The 26,137-nt window shown below is 37.4% G+C and overlaps 1 protein-coding gene across 1 annotated transcript in view; it reads left to right on the forward strand.

Annotated features, from left to right (window-relative positions):
* Nucleotides 1-26,137, forward strand: part of Unc79 (unc-79 subunit of NALCN channel complex) — a 218,645-nt gene that overhangs the window by 30,127 nt on the left and 162,381 nt on the right. Inside the window, exons 2-3 of the mRNA XM_090344746.1 lie at nt 15,737-15,857; nt 24,397-24,701. Of these exons, the coding sequence (XP_090200872.1) occupies nt 15,737-15,857; nt 24,397-24,701 (426 nt within the window). The remainder of the gene's footprint in view (nt 1-15,736; nt 15,858-24,396; nt 24,702-26,137) is intronic.

Raw genomic sequence — 26,137 nt, forward strand, 5'->3', positions numbered from 1 at the left:
CAAGCACTCTACCGCTAGGCCACACTCCTGGTGTGAGAGGCTTTCTTTAGAGTACTGGCCTTGATTTGTTGTCCACTTAGATTAACAGGTAGACTGAAAAGTTGATCTGAGTATGTTGGTTATTTACTGGGAAATTTCCTCATGTCACCATCTTTATGTTTTTCCTTAAGTAGTCAGATTTATAAGAAAGAAAAGTGACTTCCAGTCTCAGCCTAAAAACAAGGACCTCCTGATTGGATGTCGCTGGCGTAGGGTCAGGACTTGGCTCAGCTTTGCATTCAGCATTTAAAATTTGTGTAGGTGGCAAATTGTCTTGATTTATATAGCTTACCCCCATATTCAGATATATGTGGTCTCCTCCATTAGAGTCTTTCTGATGTATATTGTTTCTAGGCAGTAAACTTCAGATCTGCTAAGGTGAGGAGAGGTGTCCTCTCAGAGATATGAGGTACAGAAGACAATTGAGATTTCTAATTGCTCTTTAACACGTCTCTGCCATATCTCATCTTTTAGTCTCCTATTCCTACCTGTCACTTCTAGTTCCAAAGCTATCTGGTACTGCCAGTTCTGTGCCTTTTGAGAATTCTGAGATGTATATCTGTTCTTAGCTTTCTCTGCTGCTGTCTGGAATTCAGTGTTATTTGACCTGCCATGCCAACTGCTACTTACCTACTGATTTTCAAGTTTCCAAAATTATGTTATTTTGCGTCTTCACTCCTACTCTCCTTTAAAAAAATTGTTTTACTGTACTTGAGTGACAATTCAGCTGTACATGATTTAAACATTGTCTTCACTTGTATTCTTGGTTCAGAACCTTATTCTCTCCTTGAACTCTGGGCCTGGGCATTGTCTCTGAGCTCTTCAGCTCAAGGATACTGCCCTACCCCTTGAGCCACTGTGCCACTTCCAGTTTTCTGGTGGTTAGTTGGAGATAAGAGTCTCATGGACTTTTTAGTGCCTGGGCTGGCTTTGAACCTTGATCCTCAGATCTCAGCCTCCTGAGTAGCTAGGATTACTGGTATGAGCCACTGTCGCACCTGGCTCCTCTTCCAGCTTTGCAATCTTATTTAAATAGAACCTCAGAAAGGGCTTTTCAGGTAGCTCTAGGCAAAAAAAAAAGGACATAATTACCTGACTTTCTTTATTTTCTACATTAATCTTATTTCTTTATAGGCCTTTAAAAATACTTGCTGCTTTTTGTTGTTCATTTTCTTATGCTTTTCTGTCTGCTTATGAGAACAGGGAGGTGGCTATTTTACATTCTCAGTGCATGTACATCGTTGACCCTGGATACATATTTGCCAGCTGAGTCAAACATCATATATGTACTGCATGAAATTTGAAAGTCGATAACAATTTCTGCAGTTACTTTTTCTGTAAAAAATTTAAGGAAGTCAGGTGCCTGTAATCTTAGCAATTCAGGAGGCTGAAATCTGAGGATCTCATTCAAAGCCAGTCTCTGGAGGAAACTTCCTGAAACTCTTCTCAAATAAACTGCTCGGAAAAAGACAGAAGTAGAATTGTGGCTCAAGTGTTAGAGTGTTAGCCTTGAGCAAAGAGCAACTCGGGGATAGCACCGAGGCCTGGAGTTCAAGCCCCAGGACCAGAAAAGAAACAATAAGGGTAAGGGACTCTCCTGTGGTGTTACATGCCTGTAATCCCAGTACTGAGGATGTTGAGATAAGAGAATCAAGAGCTTCACAACTAACTCCATAGGATATTGAAAAGGTTATTATATGAGTCGAAGGACAGAGTGCTTAGAGCAGTGTTGCAATCTTAAAATTGATCCTCAATGAGCTAAAATTTTATACTTATTTGTTGTCCAATTTTACTTAATTTAAAGAAACTTTTGTTTTTGTTGCCTGAATTATTTTTGAGTATTGTGAAATATGTTCTGAGTTACTGTATATCTGATTTTTAATTCTACTTGGACTTTAGCACAAAAAAGGATTGTAAATGTTCCCAAGAGGTTGTTTATGTAGCCAAATATATAAGGAGTAAAATTAATCTTACTTAGATAATTCTGGAATATGTGTATGTCTTCTTAGGGAATATAATTTTTTTTCAGCCTTTTTTTTGTGGGGGGTCAGTCCTGGGACTTGAAATCAGGGTGTAAATACTGTCTTTGGGCGTAAGTATTGTCTTTGGGCTTTCTCAAGTCCAGTACTCTACCTTTGAGCCACAGCTTTTTCTATGTACGTGGAACTAATGAATTGAACCTGCAATCTCAAGCATACTAGGCAAGCACCCTACCACTAGGCTAAACTCCCGGCCCCTTTTCAGCCTATTTTTCTGAAATTGACATTGATTACTTCAGTATTGACTGAACTTAGTTCTAGGAACTGATTTATAGTCAGGATTCTGTATATCTTTGTTATTATTGAACTTCTATCAAATAGCTCCTCAGTTCTTCAGAAATCTGAGTTTTAAAAAATAGAGCAGTACAGAGCTGGGAGTGTAGCCTAGTGGTAAAGTGCTAGCCGAGCATGCACAAAGCCCTGGGTTCGATTCCTCAGTATCACATACACAGAAAAAACCAAAAGTGGCACTGTGGCTCAGTGACAGAGTGTGCTAGCCTTGAGCAAAAATTGTCCAAGGACAGTGCCCAGGCCCTGACCTCAAGCCCCAGGAGTGGAAAAAAAAAATAGGGCAGTACAGTTTAGTAACAAAAACGAGTATTTATTTATTAAATCAGTATGTCTGGATTTGTTTTCTTAAATAGATTCCTAGTCTTTCCCCCTCTTCCCCTTGCAGTTTCACATACAAGGTAGTAAGTCTAAATTTGTGAGTCACTCTTTTGATGTATTGATTATGCTTAAAATTTTGGCTTAGATTCTTTAATCTCAAAATCTTGATCTGAGAAAGCTTTTCTATAAGTTTTAAAAATAACTACTTGCATCAAACTAGAACAGAGCTCCATTCTCCATTTCAAATACTTACTAATACCCAAGACTCAGAGTGAAAATTTACTCATTATCATTTTTCTGCCATATAATGAAATAGATTGGACTTTCCAAGTTCCTAGCCAAATCTTCCCAGATCAAGAGTATACTAGAAACTTTCCTTTTGACTTGAGTAACCTGTTGTTTTTGTTTGTTTGCTTGTTTTTTACTGTCTGTTTATTTTATTTTTCACTTGTGCATCATGTCTGGCAAATGAAGTGGTTCCATGTTTAGATTGGTAAACCACTTTCTGTTGGTAAGTGGTTAAGTATATGTGAAAGTTAATTTCATGATTTTATGTATAGACATGTTCTGTACTGTGCTAAAAGTATTCAATGGACAACTAGTTAACTAATGTTTCTCTTTAGAGGTAGCGAATCAGAAAGTGATTCCATCATTGACCTCTTGTGTGATGTTGGAATAATTTCTAAAATTCTGTAAGCTATGCTTTTCTTATTGGTACTATAAAAATAACATACAGCCATTATTTCTGTATATACTGGCAAGTAGTAAACATCAGACTTGATCAGAATGATTAAACATCAGAATGATTATCATGATTATTGTCCCCTTATAGAGGAGTGAGGATTGTGTTATATTCATTGTCTATTAGTACCTCAAAGTGGGTAATCAGTGTCTGATGAATTAAAACACTGATACCTTTTCCTGTATGTTTGTACTAAATTTCTTTCTTTTTCTTTTTCTTTTTTTTTTGCCAGTCCTGGGGCTTGAATTCAGGGCCTGAGCACTGTCCTTGGGCTTTCTAAATTTGTTTCTTAATATCTAAATTCCCAGAACATATTATTGCTTTTCACAAATTAAATACTCAAAAAGTAATTTAAGGGACCAAGAAGTTGGCCTAGTGGTAGAGTGCTTGCCTAGCATGCATGCAGACCTGGGTTCGATTCCTCAGTATCACATACATAGAAAAAGCCATAAGTGGTGCTGTGGCTCACATTGTAGAGCTCTAGCCTTGAGAAATCCCAAGGACAGTGCTCAGGCCTTAAGTTCAAGTCCCAGCACTAGCAAAAATAGGAATTTTATGATGTATGTGAAAGTACGTTGACAGATATAAAAGACTATACAAATGTAGTATTTGATGATGATGATGATGATGATGATGATGATGATGATGATGATTTTGGAGCCACTTGTGTGTGTTCTTTGCTGACCTTTCTTATTTGTTGAAAGTGCCAGCTATAATTTTTCCACCTGGAACTAAAACTACTGAAGAATATTTATTTAAGAATACAAATACTTGAGAGCTTAATAAGGCCATGTGTGACAGTTGGCATCCTTTGGACTTGTTGGCTCTCTGCCTATGTGTATCCTTTCCATTGCCTGTACCGCCTATCTTTTAGGATGTTTTGTTTTCCGCAGAAGACATGACCTTCCACAAAGGAGTAATACTCAGGAGTCTGTAACTTCCATTTCCCACATTGGGAGCAGGAAATGTCTCTCCCCTTTTCTATTTCTCCCTGCTTTAGCCCTGTTATACTAAAATACATTCTTATTAGAACTTAAAAAGTAAACAAAAAGGAAGTAACTTTTTATGATCAAGGGTCATGAAAGAACCCCGCTCCCCTGCTAGAACTTTCAAACAATGCCTTGCCCTTCCACACCTTTATTCCTGAATAATCATAACGTGTTTAACTGGACAGCAGTGGCTCATGCCTATAATTCCAGCTATGGCATTATGAAGTACTAAGAAGCTACCTTTCATGTACCTTGTTAGTAGGAAAAGTGAATTATCTACAACAGAAGGGGTTACAGGTGAGTTTGGACTTATCTTAGGATTGGCCAAGCCGATGAGTATGAACTCCACTCCTGTATAGGGAATATGTATAGCTCATACATGAATTTGTGCTTTTGCAATTTAGTGTGATTGTAGTGTAGTGTACATGGAATTGTGCAAAAGGTAGAGCTTGACAGTTAAGGGCCTTCCTTACTAGATTCCATGCTGTAGCTTTATACTTTGGATGCCAATGAAGAGAAAGTTAAGAAAATTTGAAAGATTTTTATGAATTTCATATGGGAAAAAATCAGAAGGGAATCACTCTAGTAATCACGAAAATTAATGAAGGAAGGATGTGTTAAGATGATATCAATGTAAATGCAGAAGACAGTGGATCCAAGAGACTATGAAGTGGTCCTATCATTACAAAAATAGTGGATAATGTCAGACATGTAGTAGTAATTAAGGAGGATGTCAAATTTGATACTGATCTTTATTTTTGTCACTTCTGGGTCTTGAATTTATGGCCTGGGTGATGTCACTGAACTCTTTTGCTCAAGGCTAGCATTCTACTACTTTGAGCCACAGAGTCACTTCTGGTTTTCTGGTGGTTAATTGGAGATAAGAGTCATATAGACTTTCCTGCCTAGGCTGTCTCTGAACCGTGATCCTCAGATCCATGCCTGTAGGATTACAAGAATGAACCACCGGTGCCTAGCTTCTATACTAATTCAAGAGAAGGCATTTCAAAAGTGTCAGGCATAGTTTTCTTTCTTCTTTTTTCTTTTTTGCCAGTCCTGGGCTTAAGATCAGGGCCTGAGCACTGTCCTTGGATTTTTCTCAAGGCTAGAGCTCTACCACTTGAGCCTCAGCACCACTTCTGGCTTTTTCTAAGTATGTGGTACCAAGGAATCGAACCCGGGTCTTTGTGCATGCTAGGCAAGCACTCTACCACTAGGCTAAACTCCCAGCCCAGGCATAGTTTTCTTAAAGTACTATAGCCATCTATATTTGAGAAATGTGTCCTAGTCCTTTTTTAAAATGTTTTTTTCTTTTTCTTTTTTACTTTTCTTTTTAGGTCTGTGGTTTAGCTATGCTAGACCTTATGCTTGCTTACTTAATGGTGCTATACCAACTATGTGAACTGTATCTGTAGTACTGCATTTTGCTGGTTATTTTGGAGATGGAGTATCTGATTAAATATAATTACAAATGGGAGCCACTAATGCTTTTTTTTTTTTTAATCATTTCTTGGGGCTGGGAGTTTGGCCTAGTGGTAGCTTGCTTGCCTAGCATGCATGAAGACTTGGGATTGATTCCTCAGTACCACATACATAGAAAAAGCCATCAGTGGTGCTGTGGCTCAAGAGTAGAGTGCTAGCCTTGAGAAAGCCCAAGGACAGAGCTCAGTTACTGAGTTCAAGCCCAGGAGTGGTAAAAAAAAATCACTTCTTAATGAAAGGTTGGACTGAAAAGAAAATGCCTTAAAAGGGGACAATGACAACATATCCATAGTCTTAGACTCAATGTATGTGAAAAGAAAACAATAAAGATAAAATGGAATTAGAACATACGCTATCAGATCTACAACATTAATAATCAACATTTGTAAAGAATGTGGGGGCAACACTAATTTATTATTTGTCAAAAATAGAACAGGACAGAACAAAATGAAATAAACAAGCACCCCTGAGTCTCAGAGATATTAAACAGTTTGCTGGAGGTTACACATAGTTGTAGGTGGGAAGTCACACTCCATCCAGGGCTCTCGGCAGGGCATCAGAATACTTCATGACACTTATCCAGTGTTAGGGCTAGAAAAACAGAAACAGAAGGACAATTTGAAGAAAAAAATGAATATGAATATTTCATGAACCTATTAATTTTTTTGAAATATATATGAAGAAAATTGATTTTGGAGTATTCTATCATACTGGAATGAAAGAAACAAGGAAACAATTCATGAAAAAGAATGCCACATTATTTATATATTACACAATACACTTTAATTTGAGGTTATTTATGTAGAATCCTAAAAAATATTTAGAGACTATCCATAAGACATAAGATTGTGGATGTTTAAACTTCTTATTCATTTTAATCCCTGCGTCACTGCTGACCATCTGCTGTGGACCAAGTATTAGGACATATTCTAAGGGAGTTGCAAATGAAATGTAAGACAGGTATTGTTTTCAATGACCTTAAAATATTGTTAGGTAAGATAGACTTGCAAATATGGAATTAATTTGGAACCATCTGGAAGAGTTTATAATCAGTGTCATAGTTATATAATGAAGTGACAGCGTTTGGGAAGCAAATAAATAGTGCTCTGGTAGTGAGAAGGAGAGAGAGGGGTAATGTCTAAAGTTTAACTGAAGGGTTTCGTGCATGATGGGACCATAATATCTTAAGATGGTATTTTTTTAGTCCTTCATTGTATTTTATTGAGGATTTTTTTTGTTATAAAAGTGATGTACAGAGGGGTGACAGTTACATATATCAGGTAGAGAGTACATTTTCCTTTCTTCATCCCAGGTCTTTTATTTTAAAGGTGAGCCTTAAGATGGGCCTTGAAGGATTAAAATGATTTGAAATTTATTTATTTTTATTTATTTATTTATTTATTTATTTTTGCCAGTTGTGGGACTTGAACTCAGGGCCTAAGCTCTGTCCTTGCACTTTTCTCAAGGCTAGAGCTCTACCCTTGAACCACAGCACCACTCCCAGCTTTTTTGTATGTATGTGGTACCGAGGAATTGAACCCCGGTCTTAGTGCATGCTAGGCAAGCACTCTCCCACTAGGCCAAACTCCTGGCCTGATACGAAATTTTTTTAAAGACAAGAGTAGGACCAATGAAGTAGCTATGTTTGTAAAAACAAATGAATTTGATCTGATAGCTTATCTGTTTACCACAGTCTTACCTAATGAGCTATTTCGGACTAAATGTCAAGTAATAGAAAGGGAGCAGTATTAGTATTCCGTATTATACAAGTGAACACTGTTCTTAAGCTTTGGTTTATTCAACTTTAAATAGTAATGATAATAATCCCAAATCAAAACCTAGGAAAGGGCCTTGTACCTTGTGTATACTCAATAGACATTATTCATGCTAAATGAGGTATATTCTGCTGGTAGGTACATACATGTTATCTTTTTTTTTTGGTTGGTTGTGGGGCTTGAACTCTGGGCCTGGGCGCTGTCCCTGAGCTCTTTAGCGCAACACTAGCGTTCTATTACTTGAACCACAGCACCACTTCCATTTTTCCGGTGGTTAATTAGAGATAAGAGTCTCATGGACTTTTGTGCCCAGGCTGGTTTTGAACTGTGATCCTCAGAGCTCATTCTCCTGAGTAGCTAGGATTACAAGTGTGAGCCTGGTTGCATGTTATCGTTCTAAGGAGAAATATATTAACTCTTCCCAAAAGCTTTAAAAGGAATATTTCTTACTTGGATCAGCAGTTGCATTATTCAACATTTATTCTAAGGAAATACATATTTTTGAAAGTTCTAGCAAGGATTTTTTTTTGTATTATAATGGGTTAAAGTAGAAATGAAGAAGAAACACTTCCTGTTCCTCGTACAACCCATGAGGTTTGGAGATTCCATTTGCAGTGTGTGTGTGTGTGTGTGTGTGTGTGTGTGTGTGTGTGTGTGTGTGTGTGTGTGTGTGTGTATGCAGGGCCTGTGTGCTGCTCCTGAGCTTTTGTGTTCAAAGCTAGCACTCTGTTACTTTAGCCCCAGCTCCACTTCTCATCTTTTGGTGGTTAATTGGAGATAAGAGTCTTGTGAGCTGTCTTGCTGAGGCTCACTTCAAAGGGCACTCCTCAGATCTCAGCCTCCTGATTGGCTATAATTGCAGTCATGACCCACTAATGCCTGGCCACCCGCAAAGTCTAAAAATGATATTATTTCTAACACTGACTAGAACAGTGAAAGACAGCCTCGAGTCTTACAAACAGATGATGAGCACATGGATGCAATAAGTTATAAGCTGCTTCAAAAGTAAAAGTGAGGCGGGGTGCGGTGGCTCACACCTGTAATCCTCGCTACTCAGGAGGATCAAGGTTCAAAGTCAGCCTGGGTACAAAAGGACCTGAGACTCTTATCTCCAATTAACCTTTAGAAAATGGGAAGTGGGGCTTGGCTCAAGGGTAAGGCAGTAGCCTTGAGCTGAAGAGCTTAGGGACAGTGCCCAGGTCCAGTTCAAGCCCCATGACCCCCCACCCCTAAACATACAAAAAGTAAAAGTGAATGAAATTATTTAGAAATTTATTTTTGATAAAGTGAGGGAAAATATTTTAAAACAATTTTTAAAAATTGATTAAATTTTACTGTTAGAGGCAAAAAAAATTCTTGAGAAATAGTACGTCAAAATGTTAAATGCAGTTTTTCCTGAGAACTGGTCCTAGAGATAATTTTTTTAGACTTCATTGTGTTTACCTGAGTATTTTACTTTCATGATAATCATTATCATTAGAATTTTAAAAATAGGAGTATATTACTTTAAATATATCTGATAAAGTACAAATATACATACAATTTAAAAATATTTAAAACTATTATATAATCTTGATTTTGTTAAAATATTTTTTTTAATTTTTATTTTTTTTGTCAGTCCTGGGCTTGAGCTCAGGGCCTGAGCACTGTCCTTGGACTTTCTCAAGGCTAGAGCTCTATCACTTGAGCCTCAGCACCACTTCTGGCTTTTTTTCTATGTATGTGGTATTGAGGAATCGAACCCGGGTCTTCGTGCATGCTAGGCAAGCACTCAACCATTAGGCCAAACTCCCGGCTAAAATATTTTTATATGTAAGATGAATTCTGATTTTGTGACTCTGTCTTTCAAAATGCAGCACAGTTTCTAAAGAAATGTTGGCAATTAGATGGGAAATAAAGTAACCAAGAGCATTTTTATTATGCACAAATAAAAATGATCATTTTTTTAGTAAAAGATAAAAAGCAACTTGTCATTTAAAATATGATGTAAAAAAAAGCACTTCTTAGACCCCATTTGTTTAAAATTTTATTTTCATCCCAGTTTTAACAGTGGGCTTCTTAGGCTGTAAGGAAAATGAGTTTAATTGCTTTAAAACCCACTCTCCTGCTCTGCCTGGTTTCCTTTCATCTTTACCAGGAAGTCAACACATTCAGTTTTTATGAGGCCCTGGGGATCTATAATGGTGAGTAAAAGACATAGTTCTTGGAGCTCACTGTCCACTTGAAAGAGATAAACAGACACCCAAATAAAAGTACACTTGCAAATTGTATTAACTAAAGTGAGAAAACCTCTTCAAATGGGAGAGAATCAGAAAATCAATTCAGACAGGGAAGTGAGCAAAAACTTCCGTAAGGAAGTGACATGTAGATTTAACTCAAAGTGTAAGTAAGAGTCAGACAAAACGTGATATGGCAAGTATTCTAGGAGAGAGATGAGTACATATAAAAACTTCCAAGCAAAAATTAGCTGTATGTGTTGGCTCGGATTGTGGCCTAGTGGTAGAGTGCTAGCCTAGCATACATGAAGCCCTGGGTTCAATTCCTTGGTACCACATACATCAAAAAAAAAAAAAAAAAAAAGAAGAAGAAGAAGCCAGAAGTGGTGTTGTGGCTCAAAGGTAGAGTATAGACTTGAGAAGGCGCAAGGACAATGCTTAGGCCCTGAGTTCAAGCCCTGGGACTGGGAAAAAAATTAGTTGTGCATGTTAAAAAAAAATGAAAAGAGGGGCTGGGAGCATGGCCTAGTGGTAGAATGCTTGCCGAGTATACACGAAGACCCGGGTTCCATTTCTCAGTACCACATACATAGAAAAAAAGCCAGAAGTGGTGCTGAGGCTCAAGTGGTAGAGCTCTAGCCTTAAGCAAGTGCTCAAGGAGAGTGCTCAGTCCCTGAGTTCAGGCCCAGGACTGGCAAAAAAAAAAAAATAGCTAGGCATGTTAAAAAAAAATTAAATCGAGAAAGAACCAGTGAATCTGGCCATGCTGCTGCAATATCAGGTTGGAAAAGAGGCTAGGAACTTGTGTCCTCCATGAAGGACTGTGTGTTTTATCCTGAGGACAATGGGGAATCACTGAAGGGTTTTACACAGAAGGTTATGGGAAGCGGTGTGTAAGTTAGAAAATCTTTTTGGCTCCCATGGGGAAAACGAACTGAAGAGATGGAAGGGCAAACTGGAGGGTGAGTTAAGAGGCTATTCGAGTCCATCAGGAGATAGTAGAGCAGAGTAATGACAGTGAAGATGAAGAGCTGGGGGCAATTTGAAGATGTACTACAGTGGTACCATTGGTAGGATTTAATGATGGATTGGATTCTGAGCGTCAAAGAGGAAACATAAGGATGATTTTTCGGAATATTCTGCACAAATGACGCAAAGTAGACAGTTTTTTTTTTGATGAGAGAGTTTTCAGTGTTGGATATATTTATTTCCTTTGAGTTATCGTCATGACTGTTAGGTAGATGAATCAGTTACAAAAAATATGCATCTGGATGAGAATGAATATTTGCTTATTTTTGTGTTGTTAGTAGCGCTTGAGAGATAAACATTTAAGAATATTTGGCCCATTAGCAGTACTGACAGACACATGGATGGATGGGATCGCCAATGGAAGATACTTTTGAGAGAAGACAAGGGAGCCTTGGGCTGAGCAAAGATGCGTTTCCATGCAGGATGGAATGTAGTGGAGTAAGGTGGAAAAATACTTCGAGGGAGATTTGTTCAAGAAGAAGGAGCCCAGAAGAAAGTGCTACAGGGGCGCCAAGGGACGAAAATAGCAAGAGCAGAGAGGGACTAAGTGACAGATGAGTGTGCCCATGAATTTGGCAATCTAATGGGAATGGTCATAGAAAAGCAGACTCAGTGCAAGGGTAAAGATAGAAGGCAGACCAGAGTGAGGTGGAGTCAGAAAGAGAAGTGAAGGAGTGAGGAGAATGTGCACGCAACTCAACTCAGGAATTGTGTCTCAGAAGTCAGTGGCCTGAAACGGGCAGGCAATTGAAAGTCCTGGAGCAAAGTTTTTGTTTTTCTTTGATGAGGAAGATTCCAGAGTTTCGTCTGAATGTTGGTGGGAATGGTGTAGGAAAGAAGGAGGTATTAATGAAATAAGAAGACTAGCTGATAGATTGAAGGCTCTCGTGATGGGGATTTTTAACTTTGATAGTAGAGATGTTAGTAGGTTTTGGATACCAATTGTATATTGAATATGTGTTATAGTGCCAAGTGATTTGCACGGTGATTTATATTCATAATAGCCTTCTGAAATTGATATAATTGTCTCCATTTTACAAATGAGGAAATAGGTGAGATTGAAATAGAGCCAAGGTCTTAATTCAGAAGTATTTGTTTCAGAGTTTGCACTCTCAGCTTTTACTTAGAGATACTCCTCTGCAATGGTATATGAGTTTTCTCAGACCATCCTAAAAGCATCACAGACGGAATTGTTTAAATGACAGACACTTTTTTTTTCTCACAGTTCTGGAGGCTTGCCGCCTAAGATCAAGGTGTTGGCAGACCGGGTTTCTCCTGAGGCTTCTCTCCTTGGCTCACAGATGACCAACTCTTTTGCATGTCCTCACTTGACTCAGCTCTTTGTCCTAATCTTTTCTCATAAGGACACCAGGCAGATTGGATTAGGTCATACTATCTTAATAGTTTCATTTTATCGTGATCATCATTTTAAAGGCCTTATCTCCAAGTGCAGTTACATTTTGAGGTTAATGTTTGAACACATGAATTGTGTGTGCGTGTGTGTGTGTGTGTGTGTGTGTGTGTGTGTGAAAGAGAGAGAAAGAGAGACAGACAGAAAGACAGAAACAGGGACAGAGACAAAGATACAGATAATCCATAATAGATGGATTCTTTCCTTTTTTTGTGATAATGAGGATTAAACCTAGGACCTTGAGCATATTTGTAGGCAAGTGTTCTACCACTTGAACCACAACTCCAATCCAACAGATGGCTTTCAAGATTAGAAGGGATGAAGCAGGTGTAGGGGAGTTACAAGAGCATGGAAGGATTTGAAAAGAAAAGGGAAGATAGCTAGAGACATGGAGAGGTGGTTTCAGATGAGCTGGGATCATTTGTAGGTATCAGTACTGCCCAGTTATTTGAGTTTCTGCACAATAGGCTGGCGTATCTGTGGAATAAAGAACAAGAATTCTGGGCTTTGATGGGGAGCTGATGGCTCACATTGGCTTATTAATTTTGTACATTTCTTATATATAAGGATGAAATGAAAAAGAGTTTTATTCATATCCTGGCATAATTACAATTTACTGTTTGTCATGGACCTTTCGGGTGTTTTCAAGTAGATGAAAGTGTGAAACTAAATCTATGATTTCTGAGATTTTGTTACTTTTATCATTACAAAAAAGTAGCTTGAATCTTTTCCAACCTATTGTATAAATGGTTTACTTAACGTTTCCTTCTTCTTTGTCTCCTTTATTTCTTTTTTTCCCTCCTTTTGTTCATTTACTCTCTTTTTACCTTAATTCATCACTAATTTATTAAGGGCAGATGAGGTGTTTGGCACTAAAAGGTCTACAGATATAGGTTTATATGTATAGATAAATGTATAAATGTTATAGATAACCTAGTGACAAATGCAGTTATTAAGTATTAATTCATTGCACATTTAATTTTTTGAATATATTGGGCCCCTAAGTGCCAGACAGTGTGTTAGGCTTGAGACAGTGACATGAGGAAGATATAGTTTTCACTTTTAAGAAATTTGCAGCTTGGTATAGGAAATAAACAGGTAAGTAAACAAAGGCCAGTGCCATGTGAATTTGTAAAATATTGGAAGATCTCATAGAAGGAACTGAGTGTAGCCTGCTTTTTCGTGCATTTTGGATATCAGTGAAATGAATTATTAGTGCCTTTTAATGAAAACTCCATTCATTTTATAAATATTTTTGGATGTTTGTGATCATTATGTAGTGACTTAGAGCTCTTAAACTATGAGCAAGACATTGAGGTGGAGAATTTTACACGTTTCTCCTCATTTGAGCTTTGTGTTCACAAAGCTTGCACTATCATCAACTTTGGCTTTTAGACATTGAAATGATTAATGGTGTTCTTGAAATGCTCTAGAAACATGCGGAATATTAAAGCTTGGGAATGTCACAGTAAAAAAGGATTATTGTGATAGTGGGTAAGCAGGTTATATGCTGACCTAGCATTAACATCAGATACTTGGAACTATGTTTTAATCTGGAGATTCCTTGTACTATGACATTTAAAAACTATGCTGAATGACAGATCAAAAACACTAAGCAGAAAATAGATTTTTAGCCAGGAGTTTGGCCTACTGGTTAAAGTGCTTGCCTAGCATGCATGAAGACCTGGGTTCAATACATACATAGAAAAAAGCCGGAAGTGGTGCTGAGGCTCAAGTGGTAGAGCTCTAGCCTTGAGAAAGTCCAAGGACAGGGCTCAGGCCCTGAGCTCAAGTCCAGGACTGGCAAAAAAAAAAAAAAAGAAAATAGATTTTTATAGATTATATAATTGATAGGTTTTCAAATATTACCTACTTTACTTTCTCAAGCAAAAAGTTATTTATCACTGAACACAAGTTGAATGAGTAGATAGACTCTGTAAATTCAAGATATGATCTGCATTTTGGACTTATTTTTCTTAGAAAATATTAATCATATTATGGAAATAGTTCAGAAAGGAGAAAAAGCAAATCTGAAAATGGTATATATGGATTTTAGAATTAATAATTACTACCAAAAATTATTATATTATATAATGAGCATTTACTATGTGCATGTTGACTTAATTTAAATCATGCTGTAGAGTATGGCACAGTGTAAAGTGCACTGGATTGGGAGTGAGGAAATCAGAGTTAGTTCAACTCTGCCAATTGTGTCGTCATTTTCCCATCTTTACCGTGAGGTGGTTATGAGAAATGGTCTCTAAGGTTCTTCCAGTTCTGGTACTTTACTATTCTGTGATTGTAAGTCCCAAAGAATTTTGACTTTTTTTTTTAAGTTGCTTAAGCCAGCATTTCAGTTAGAGAATGCATCCATTTCCATGGGCACTGGGGCACAGCAAAGCCTTGCATCTCCAGGACTTGATATGTCTTCTGCTAACCACTGACAGTGAGCCATACCACGTAAGAGGCTCCCTTGGTAGCCTTAAAGATTGAAAGAACAAATGGACAGTATTGAGAACTCTGTGGAAGAGGAGACCAGAGAGACGTTGATCATCATGGCCCCTTGGGATTTGCAAAGAGGAATGACTAGAACTGGGCCATTCACTACAGCCAGGTCAAAGGTCAGGTCAGGAATGTGGACAATGCTGGTGATTCCAGGTAGGTGTAGGAGGGTAAACAAACCTGTTAAGCCCTCCTGAGTCCTGATGCTCTGAGCAGCCAAGCTCAGCAAACTATTAGGAAGGGTCCTAATTTGTGAAATTCTTTGGAATAAAAATGTGACATTTAAAATGTTTCATTACAGCACCATCATTGTGTTCTTGCTTAGTGCCAACCCAGCAGTTTACCTTTAACGTATGTGTACAGTTCAAGCATTAACTTGACATGAGCAAACTCAACATACTTTCATGATCCCTTATTAAGTTAAAAAAAAAATCTGATTTCAGTTGATGGCATTTGCGATGGACTTTACCCACTTTTAAAAGCATTTTTAGACCTTTGAGTTTTGTCATTCAATTTTAGTTAAGCAGCATTAAATATAACTGTCTAGTGACAGAGACTTATACCTATTATTACTTTGCTCAGAATTAGCTCCTTTGGGAGTAATTAGGAAATGAGTGGAATATTGTTTTTCTTACAGATTGAAAAAAGTACTGTATAATTTGTGAATAGGATATTAATTAAGTGACTAAAAATAATTTTGAGTCCTGAATACAATTAGAAGAAATTAAAGGTGTTTTATAATTGTTTCTATTATGCAATTTCATTAAAAATTACCTATGTTCCTTGAAACCCTGATTAAATCCCTATAATAATTATTAAAAACATAGCTGTGTTCCTGATATATATTACAAGATGATTCTTTTTCTTTTTCTTCTTTTGTTTTTGTTTTTTGCTTTTATCTAGTTGCTTCCAAGATCCGGTACTTGCAGGAATATCATAACCGGGTTCTTCACAACATTTATCCTGTACCTTCAGGAACAGATATTGCAAACACCCTGAAATACTTTTCTCAGACCTTGTTAAGGTAAGCCTTAAAATATCCTCTACTTTGAGATAGTTATTCAGTAGTACTACTGAATTTATTGGGACCTAAATTTTTATAGAACTTAAAGTTCTGAAAGGCATTACATTTTCTAGTGCTCTTGTCAGAAGAGTCTGGACTCCAGTCTTCTGGGTGTATATAGCAGATCAAATTCTGGGGTTAACTAGAAAAATGATGGCATGCCTGTTGCCTGCTTTCCACAGTCCGGATGTCTTTTCAAAAGATCTGGAAATGATAAAAGGTCTATATTTGGCACTAACATAGTATGAGATTAAAAAGAGAGCCTACATCGTTTAAAATGAAAAACCTGAAAATCAGATCATATAGCATTTTTAGATGGTACATAACTAGTGTATCCTATTGCTTTAAGTGCAGTCCATAGTAGTAACAATTGTGTTTTTTTTGTCTGTGTACCACTTCAAGTATTAAACATGCTTTACAATTGATACTGAAATTCTGTGGAGGAGGAGACAAAAACCATATGATCTCTTACTATATACTGTCTACTTTTACTACAAGGTAGAGACCCAAGAGACCATTCTGTATCACACTTTTCACTCATACCCTAAGCAAAGGCTCAGTTGTACTGGAACCAATACAGAAAAATTCAAAGAACATTTTGCTTCTTATTAAATTCCCAGGCTTGGTCTTTTCCATCACCATGATCTTCTTATTTCACATCTGCTTTACAGAAACACATAGGTTTCTTTGCTATGATTTCTTTTAGTTATTTTGCAATATGGGTTATTTACTGAAGAACACAAATTTGGAAACATTGTTGTAGCACTGGAGGTTATAGCAGTGTGCCACTCTGCCGTGGACTTTTCGGCTGAACATCTTGGAGGAAGAAAACTCATGAAACCAAGCTGCTACTATTTTGCAGTGCCCATCTCTCTGTTCTCCTTTCTTGGGAATATCTTTTCATTTAATATCCCTGCTTGAAGGGATTCTTTCAATTGGACTCATGGGTCAGCATTGCACAGTAGGTATAAGATTATGTTATAAGTCATTTTCTTTTTGAATGGTGGTAGACTAACTCAGTGTTCATAGTCATAATAACATACATTTATTAACAAAGGCATCTGATTCTATTTTCTTGGGTTTTCCTTTTGTCTTTGAGGTCAGGGATCTCAACGAGAAGGTTTTTTGTTTTTTTTTTATTTATCACAAATTGTGAAAGACCTTAAAATCAGAGACACATTTTTGGTAGGATGTTTAATGCGTTCCATTTGAGAAGTAGTGGCATCCTTGTTGGCACCCCAGAGCTTGCTGCTCAGAATGTAGTAGTTGACCAAAAAGTAAAGAAATTTAGGGTACACAAGTCCTTCCTTCCTTCCTTCCTTCCTTCCTTCCTTCCTTCCTTCCTTCTTTCCTCTCTTTCTTTATTTGAGACAATTCCACTAGAATTTGATCATGGGTGAAAGCATTTAATGGTGAAACTTAGGGTAGTTTGTATAAGCAGTCTGTTTGAGAAGATTGTGGGCACTAATCCCTAATGCTTGATCAAAAGCATGACCTTTCATTATCACAACAATATATACAGTAATTGTACTAGCATATATTAGACACTGTTCTGAGTACTGTAAATGTGCTCATCTTGAGAATTTAATCATTAATCTTATAATTTGGTAAGTAGGTTATTATATTTCTTGCATAAATAATGAAACTAAGTCATAGAGTGGCTATATAAGTTGCTTAAGGTTATCTAAGAATCTTGGAGCTAGAGTTTGACCTTGGTGGCTCTAAGTGACAGCACAAACTCGCAACAGTTACGCTATACTGTTTCTCTTTAGTAATACTACCATACTACAGGGACATTTCTTTTAGTAAAAATTAGCTTGAATTCCTTTAGGAATACCGGCATTCATGATGAGTCCTCAGAGCGATCTTGACTGTGTTTGAGCTTGATGAAGTAAAAGCACTTGCCATCTTTCAGAAGTTAAATCGAATGATTCTTGAGATAATAGGAACCGCATTCAACTTCTAGATGTTTTAGTTCTTTCTTCCATTTGCTGATTAGTTATGGGCAGTGGGTCAGAGCAAAGTTGGTAGATTATAGTGAGGAGGACACGTGCACATTTGTGAACACACACATAAATAGTGGAAGTAAAGAAAGAACACATTGAAGAAATATATCATGGGTTGGAATTTAATATTTACAAGTTCAACTCCTGGGCTGAAAGGAATGCATTTTCTTTGTGCCTACTCCAGGTTTTTTTCCCTTCTCCTTTCCTCTCCTCTCCTCTCCTCTATTACCTCCCCTCCCATCCCTTCACTTCCTCTCCCCTTCTCTCCTTCCTCCCCTCCCTCCCACCCTCCTTACTCTCTCTCCCCTCCCCTCCTCTTTCCTTATATCACCTTCTCTTTCTTTTTGTTGATAAATACATCGATTACAATTATATTTGTATTTCTTCATTTTTATGCTATTAGAAAGTTCATGACAAATAAGCTAGTCTAGATATTTGAGTCCAGGATTAATGGCAATAAGATTTTCTACTACAAACAAGATAACTCCCCTTTAAGCTGGTTGGTGGCTCACGCCTGTAATCCTAGCTACTTAGGAGGCTAGGATCTGAGGATCAAGGTTCAAAGCCAGCCCAGGAGCAAAAGGACCTGAGACTCTTATCTCCAATCAACCTCTAGAAAAAAATTTAATGTGAGGCTTGGCTCAAGAATAGGGCAGTAGCCTTGAGCTGAAGAGCTCAGGGACAACATCCAGGCCTAGTTCAAGCTCCATGACCCCCCCCCCCCACACACACACAAAAGATAGTTCCCTTTGTATTTTTTGTAATTTCTCATTTAGAAGCACTTCTTGCTTTCAGAAAAAACTCAGGTTGCTGGACAGAAAGAAGAAGAAAAAGCTTGAGGCTGGGAAATGTGGTTTATTGGTAGAGTGCTTGCTTAGCATGCATGAAGCCCTGGGTTTGATTCGTTAGTATCACATAAACATAAAAAGCCAGAAGTGGCACTGTGGCTCAAGTAGTAGAGTGCTAGCCTTGAGCAAAAGAAGCTCAAGGACAGTGCCCAGGTTTTAAATTCAAGCCCCAGGATTGGAAAAAGAAAAAGAGAGAGTGAGAGCGAGAGCGAGAGAGCGAGTGAGCGAGAGAGCGAGAGAGAGCGAGAGAGAGAGAGAGAGAGAGAGAGAGAGAGAGAGAGAGAGAGAGAGAGAGAGAGAGAGCGTGGAGAGAGGGGGGAGGAGGGAGGGAGGAAGGAGAGAAGGAAGGAAGGAAAGGAAAAAGAAGAAAGAAGGAAATAGAGAAGTAAAGAAATGAAAAAAGAAAAGGCTGGGTGTGGTGGTTTGTGCCTATAATCTTAGCACCTTCAAAGCTAAGCATCATAAACTGAAGGCCAACCTGAGCGCCATAGCAAAGTTCTGGCTGAAAGAAAAAGAAAATCAATGCTTTACCTTCAATAAAATTCCATCAGCTTTATCTGAGTCAGATTTACATTTTTAGAGCAACAGTCATCTAGTATTCATGAATACCCATAGCTCTCTCTGGTTTCAGTAGCTGAGATTAGCCTGGATGTTTAGTTAGCTTCAATTAATTTAATCCCCAGGTGAAGAGAAACTGTATGATACCATAGTTGATTATGAAATCAGTGAAAGTGCCAGACACTGGTGGCTCATACCTAATCCTAGCTACTCCAGACGCTGACATCTGAAGACTGTCATTTAAAGCCAGCCTGGGCAGAAAAGTTCCGTGAGACTCATCTCCAGTTAACTACTCAAAAGGCAGAGGTGGTGCTGTGGCTCAAGTGGTAGAGGGCTAGTCTTAAGCAAAAAAAGCTCAGGGATGGTGCCCAGGCCCTGAGTTCAATCTGGGGTGGAGGGGGGGGGACAGCCCTAAGTCTGGTAGAATGTGCATATGTCTGCTTAGATCATGCTTAGATGAGTGTTAGAGTCTTCAGAGATTCCCTAAACTCTAGTTGTAGAAGAAAGTCTTGTGTGGTATTCAACTTACTTTAAGAATAGCTTTGGTCCATGAAAGGGGATTAGTGTTTATTGAACTGGCTTTTGTCCAGATCCCATCCAGTGTAGGAACCCTTGTGAATCTATAAGAATCTAGCAGTGGTCTAGGGTTCTAGGTCAAATTACATCTCAGTATTAACTTGTATATTTTTTTTTCCCTATCCGGGGGCTTGAACTCAGGGCCTGAGCACTGCCCTTGGGCTTTCTCAAGGCTAGAGCTCTACTTGAGTCATAATGCCATTTATGGCTTTTTCTGTGTATTTGGTACTGAGGAATCCAACCCAGAGTTACCTGTATGCCAGGCAAGCACTCTAACACTAGGCCACACTCCTGGCCCCTAACTTGTACTCATTTTTAACTTAATAAAGTTTTAAGTTTGATCGTAAACACTCACTTTATATACAACATCAGAGGTTAGGTTGTGGGTTGTTTTGTTTTGTTTTGTTTGCCTGCCCCAGGCTTGAATTTGGCCTGGGCCCTGTCCTTGGGCTCTCTCCAGGCTAGTGCTCTACCACTTGAGCCACAGTGAGGTTAGAGGTTTTTTTTTTTAATAAAGTATTTTTATTTTCCTTAAGTAGTTGTACAAACAAGTTGCTGTTCAACAAAGCAGTTTATGAAAATATTGTGCTTTGATCGATGTCACCCCTTTTAGCATTCCTACCCAACCCTGACAACCCACCTCTTTCCTCGCTTTTCTTAATTTTTCAGATATGTGTTCGATTTTTTTTTTTGCCATTCAACCAAGCTGTTTATATATACAATGCATCTTGGTCTATGTCATCCCTTCAGCATTTCACAACCCCCCTTGACCTGCCCCTTCCCTTATTTTTCTTCATTTTGTGGAATATACAATGAATTTGTGACTGTATTTTTCTCTCTTCTCCTCTTCATTAGTTGACTCCTCTCTCCTTTTGTCCCCTCTCCCCCCACCCCTACCTATTGCACATAACCATTTCTGGTTGTTATTTTGTTGGACTTTGACTTCATCTTTCCAAAGGATTATGCTATTTGAGCTTTCCATAGACTCTATTATATTTCAGTTAATTCTTGGGTAACGGCTTGCATACCACCCTGTGTGTTTACTTATAGATTTATGGGCACATTCTAGCTACCGCAAATGAGGGAAACCATGCAATCTTTGTTTCTCTGAATCTGGCTTACTTTGCTTAATATAATTTTTTCTAAGTCTTTCCATTTCCTTATGAAAGGTACAATATCATTCTTTCTGATGGATAGAGTAGGATTTTTGCTTGTTTGCTTTTAGTATTAGAAGTAACTACAAAGATGATCATCAAGTTTAATTCCCTTACAGCTACAGAGGAATCTGTTTATTTTATATTAAAAACATTCTGTAGTCATAATTTAAGCATCTACAGTCTTTAAGGATTTTGCTTTTTTTACCCCGTAGAATATTTCAAAGTTCTCAGTCTTCTTCCTGTCTCAGGCATTGTTTTGGATTTCCTTCTGAATCTTTCTTCTGGTGCAAGTGCAAAGGATGAAAACTAAAATAGTGACAACAAAAGCCCCCACATTATATTTGGGGAAAAATTTCCTGTGCTAACTCTTTAGAGAAAATTTAGTATGATTTTTAAAGGAGAGTTTAGTCTCATAACAATAATCTTAATTGAATGCTAACTTTTAATTGCTTAGGAGAACACACACACACACACACACACACACACACACACACACACACACACTGATTACACTCAATCAGGATGGAAGACCTGGAGAAATTCAAGTTAATTGATTTGTCTACAGAGTAGCTTTATCAGATACACTTCAGATATCAAAATCCGTAATTGTAAAAGAAAAGCATTGATATATTCATTTTCTATGCTACCTTTCCCCACACCCACGAGGCTTTCTCTTGTAGTCTCTTGATAATGAAAACAAATGCTAGGAAAGTGAAAAGGAAACATGAAAAGTTGGCTGCTGGTTCAGACTCTTATGAGCAGGGCATTCTTAATATTCTTTTTGGTGAAGTCTCTGTATAGACCTCTGGGAAAGCATTTCAGATGGGAAAATCAGTTGATGATTCCCATGTAAAGACAGTTTGGTTGGGGAAATAAGTTTTTTTTTCCTCTGAATAAATTTCACAAAACATCATAAAATCACAATGCATTGTACATTTATTCATGAGCCCTTCTTAAGTTTTTTTCACAAATGAAAACATTTCCTTGCATTGAGACATGAATGGCAATTATAACTGGTTTCATGGATTACTCATTTTCCTCCATTTTTCTCAACCTCACCTATTTATTAAGTCTAAAGGCAGTGAGAGAGTTCTACTGTTTCAATGCTGACATTCTTCCTCCCTGCATGTGGGAAGCTATTGTTGCTATCATTTGGGAACCCCACATCCACAGGAAGGGAAAATATCAAAGTAGACCCTCCAAAGTTAATTTTATTAATGTTGTTAACTTATATCCAACATTGGAAAAATGGTGAGCTATATTAGGAAAAAATGTGTTACCTTTCATCACCAAGGAGAAGTTTGATTAGTGCAGGGAGTTTAAAGTAGTTTAAATAGTGTTAGTTTGTAACACTCTGCTGTTTTGATTCTCTGCGGGGGGGAAAATGTTGTTCTTATACTAAGTCTATAAGATCCATCCACATTAGAGTTGGCCAGTTCAGGACTGAAGTTTGACAATTAATATACTGACATATCCGTTATGATTCAAAGGGCATTTTCAGTGGGACAAAAATCCTTTTGCTGGTAATGGGGTTTATCGAGGATTTAACATTTAAAGGTGGTACTCTTTGGAGTAATGTAATAAAATATAAAGTCTGATGGAAATCTGATGCCATTTATAATAGATGTCGGCAGGCAGGGGTAACTGAATGTGGGTATCCTATTGTAAAGTGTAAGTGGGAATAGTCAAATACATAACCCACAAGTGCACATGCGTGTGTGTGTGCACACATGCGTGTATGCACGCACACCCCACAAAATAAATTAAATCCCCTTCAAAGAGAAAACAAAACCAAACCTTAAGATGCTTGTTGCTAAGAAATATTACATAGCTATTCTGAAATTATTTTTATTATCAATTGTTTTCCCCTGGACATTGGGTAACAGAAGACAAAGGAAATTGAGGTAAATTAGGCACATAGAAAATAAAAAGCATGTAGTCATTTTCTTACATTGTAACATATTTTTGCATTAAGAATAAATTAAAATTAATGAAAATTTGACATAACAAGCATGCTTAACACTAACCAGTTCTTCACATTACTGTAAAACTGTAGATATAAGATCATTAACTAAGAATTTAGTAATGTTTCATGTATATAGAGTAAGTATAAAACAAGGTTATTTTCATGTAATGAAACATTTATAATCTGCTATATATTTTGACTAATATATAAGTATAATATAGATAAACACTCATAAGTGCTGAAGGTATTATAATGTATAACTATTATCCTTAATAATAAATAGTATAATCTAGTTTCAAAAACTTAAACATTTGCTTAAGCATTTTTATTTTTAAATTAATAACTTTTTTGCCTTATTGCTTTTACTAAAAATTTTTATTTTAAAATTAAGACTAAAAGAAAAGCAACTCATTTTAGAAGTTATTTTCCCATTAAACTTTAACTTTCTAAATTATCTTTCCTTTAGTTCTTAGTGAGTTTTGTTGAATAATGTAAGTAGCAGCAGATTTTATTGTATCATGTGCAGCTATCTGGCAGATATTGCTTTCTTAGTCTTTAGAATTTTCAAGGTAATTATACAATAAGCCACTGTTTGTATTCATAAAATAAAATGTTCCCTCCCCTACATGCCAAATTAAAAACTGCACACATAAATAACCATTATCATTAGCTCACAAGCATACGCTATGGACCATCTACTATATATTATTTTATAGCTTTTCCAATGTAGTTTAGCTAACATTTTAGAAATATGTATTATTTCTAAATTCATATGCCTGTTTAAACTTCATTATCTCAAATGATACTGACAGAATGTCATGAAACAGTATCATAATATACATATAGACATTATTTTGATGCAATAAACATGTGATTTTTAAGGCTTTCTTAACAAACTCACATGTTTATTTTTTGCTAAAACATGTTTCTGCAAGTGCCATACCTATATTTTGCAAGTTTCTATTGACCAGATGAAGAGTCTTGCTGAAAACTTTTCTTTGAAAGCTTCTTATGATTAGAAAGAAGAGCCCTTAGTGGTTAGACAAAGCTATTTGTTTTCCTTCCAGGAAACATCTCCTTCACCAAACTGACAAACTGTAAAACATGGGTTTGGCACTGAAACATGCATTTTTATATTTTTGCTCCTTAATAACCAGATAACACATGAGATGCAATGAAACTTCCACAAAGGAAACCTGCTTTCTTTGGTATCTCCAAGCACAAAGCTATGTGCCTAGCCTTAGATCTTGTAGACTCTGCTGGCGTGGCGATTGCATCTTATGTGGGATGTATCTGGTGTTTTATTATTTGTTTTAGAGTGTCATTTCAATGTAATGTGCTGTTCTTTGTGTCTTTGTTGTCTCTTTTTTTTCTTTGTCCCCCCAACAGCATTTTGTCCCGCACAGGGAAGAAGGAAAACCAAGATGCCTCCAATTTGACAGTGCCCATGACCATGTGTCTTTTTCCTGTGCCATTCCCACTCACCCCATCTCTAAGACCGCAGGTCAGTTCCATCAACCCTACTGTTACTCGCTCCCTCCTTTACAGCGTCCTGCGAGATGCTCCTTCAGAACGTGGTCCGCAAAGTCGTGATGCTCAGTTGTCAGACTACCCTTCTTTGGACTATCAAGGCCTCTACGTGACTTTGGTGACTCTCCTGGATCTAGTTCCTTTACTACAGCACGGCCAACATGGTGAGTATCTCACGGAAACTGGGGGGGAGCTTACACGGTGCTTTATGAACGTATACCATGTTGTGCAATTGGCTTGGAGACTGTTGCCTTGTCACAAATCTTTTGAATGTGTTCACTGGGCTTTAGACTTTCTTACCCTGAAACGTAATCAGGGTGCTTCCCTGCCTATTGTGTTACAGTACTTTTGCCCTGTGAGGGATGTTGTTCCAGTGGGCTAGGTTGGAGAAAATAGGCTGAAGGCAGGAGGAAGAATAAACAAGAAGCTCTCTCTTCTCCTAGATTAGTCTAGTAGGGACCCTTGTTTAAGTCCCAGTTGGGAAGCTACAATTTTTGAACTTGTCTCTTGAGTTCTCTAGAGGAAGAGCTTGCAGAGCAGGCATAAATGTCATGACCAGTTCTTTGTAGTTTGGGGAAAAACCAAAAAATCACAGTGGGACTCATTTTTCATGTCTTAAAAACCGGGAGGCTGGATAAAAAGAAATGTCTGGGAATGCTTCCAAATTTATCTAACAGCCAATAATTGTTACAACATTCTACTATACCAAAATGGTATGATATACAACTTTAGTGGTGTTTTAGAACAGAAGCCAGAGAGCATGCTTCTTTTCTTATCTCTTCCCCCTTTCTGCTATATATTTAGTAGATTGCATTGTTTTGCTTGTTTAATAAATTCTAATGCATAAGAATACAGTAATGTTTTCTGCTTAACTACTGAATATGTATTTTGGAGAATCAAATAGAAAACCATGCAGTTAGAAAAGAAATTGTTTTCTGAAGTGCACTTTAAAACATGACTTCTCTTAACTTTAAACAGTGATACTTTTGACTCTTTGGTTTCTGGAAATATGATCAAAGTTTCATTGTATGGAAACGTTGAATTTTGAAAAGGAGTGGATGGTGGGCTTATTGTCTTTTACTATAATTAACTCTCCTAAGAGATTACTTAGTATTTAATGTGATGTGTTCCTAATTAAATTTTTAAAATTAACTTTCATAAAAATGATGAAATGACTACCCAGTTTTTTTCTCATATTTATAACTGTGTATTATAGTGAATATGAAAGGATAGACATCTGTAAATTGCTTATGCTATGCTTTTGTAGCTATCTTAAACCCAGCCTATTTTATAATGATCTCTGAGCTCAGAAAGTGACAAATCTGAATACAAGACTGTCAGAACTCATTATGGCCGTGAGCTTGTCAGTGCATTTCCTTTGTGATGCCAGACCTGAATTCACGGTGGACTTTCCTGCCTCTTGGATGGTCGACATGCTCTGTATCCTCAAAGCCCTTGGTTAAGATGAAAACACTCAATTTGGTAAATTATAGCCCATAAACTTGCAGTTCATATGGATACTATGATAAAATGCTGGGACATGTCATTTCTATTTTTGCTCTTATACTTCTTATACAGCTATTTTTGTGACTTTACTCTT

The sequence above is a fragment of the Megascapheus bottae genome, chromosome 14, assembly GCF_031878675.1.
Source record: "Megascapheus bottae isolate mThoBot1 chromosome 14, mThoBot2.hap1, whole genome shotgun sequence".
NCBI lineage: Eukaryota > Metazoa > Chordata > Mammalia > Rodentia > Geomyidae > Megascapheus > Megascapheus bottae.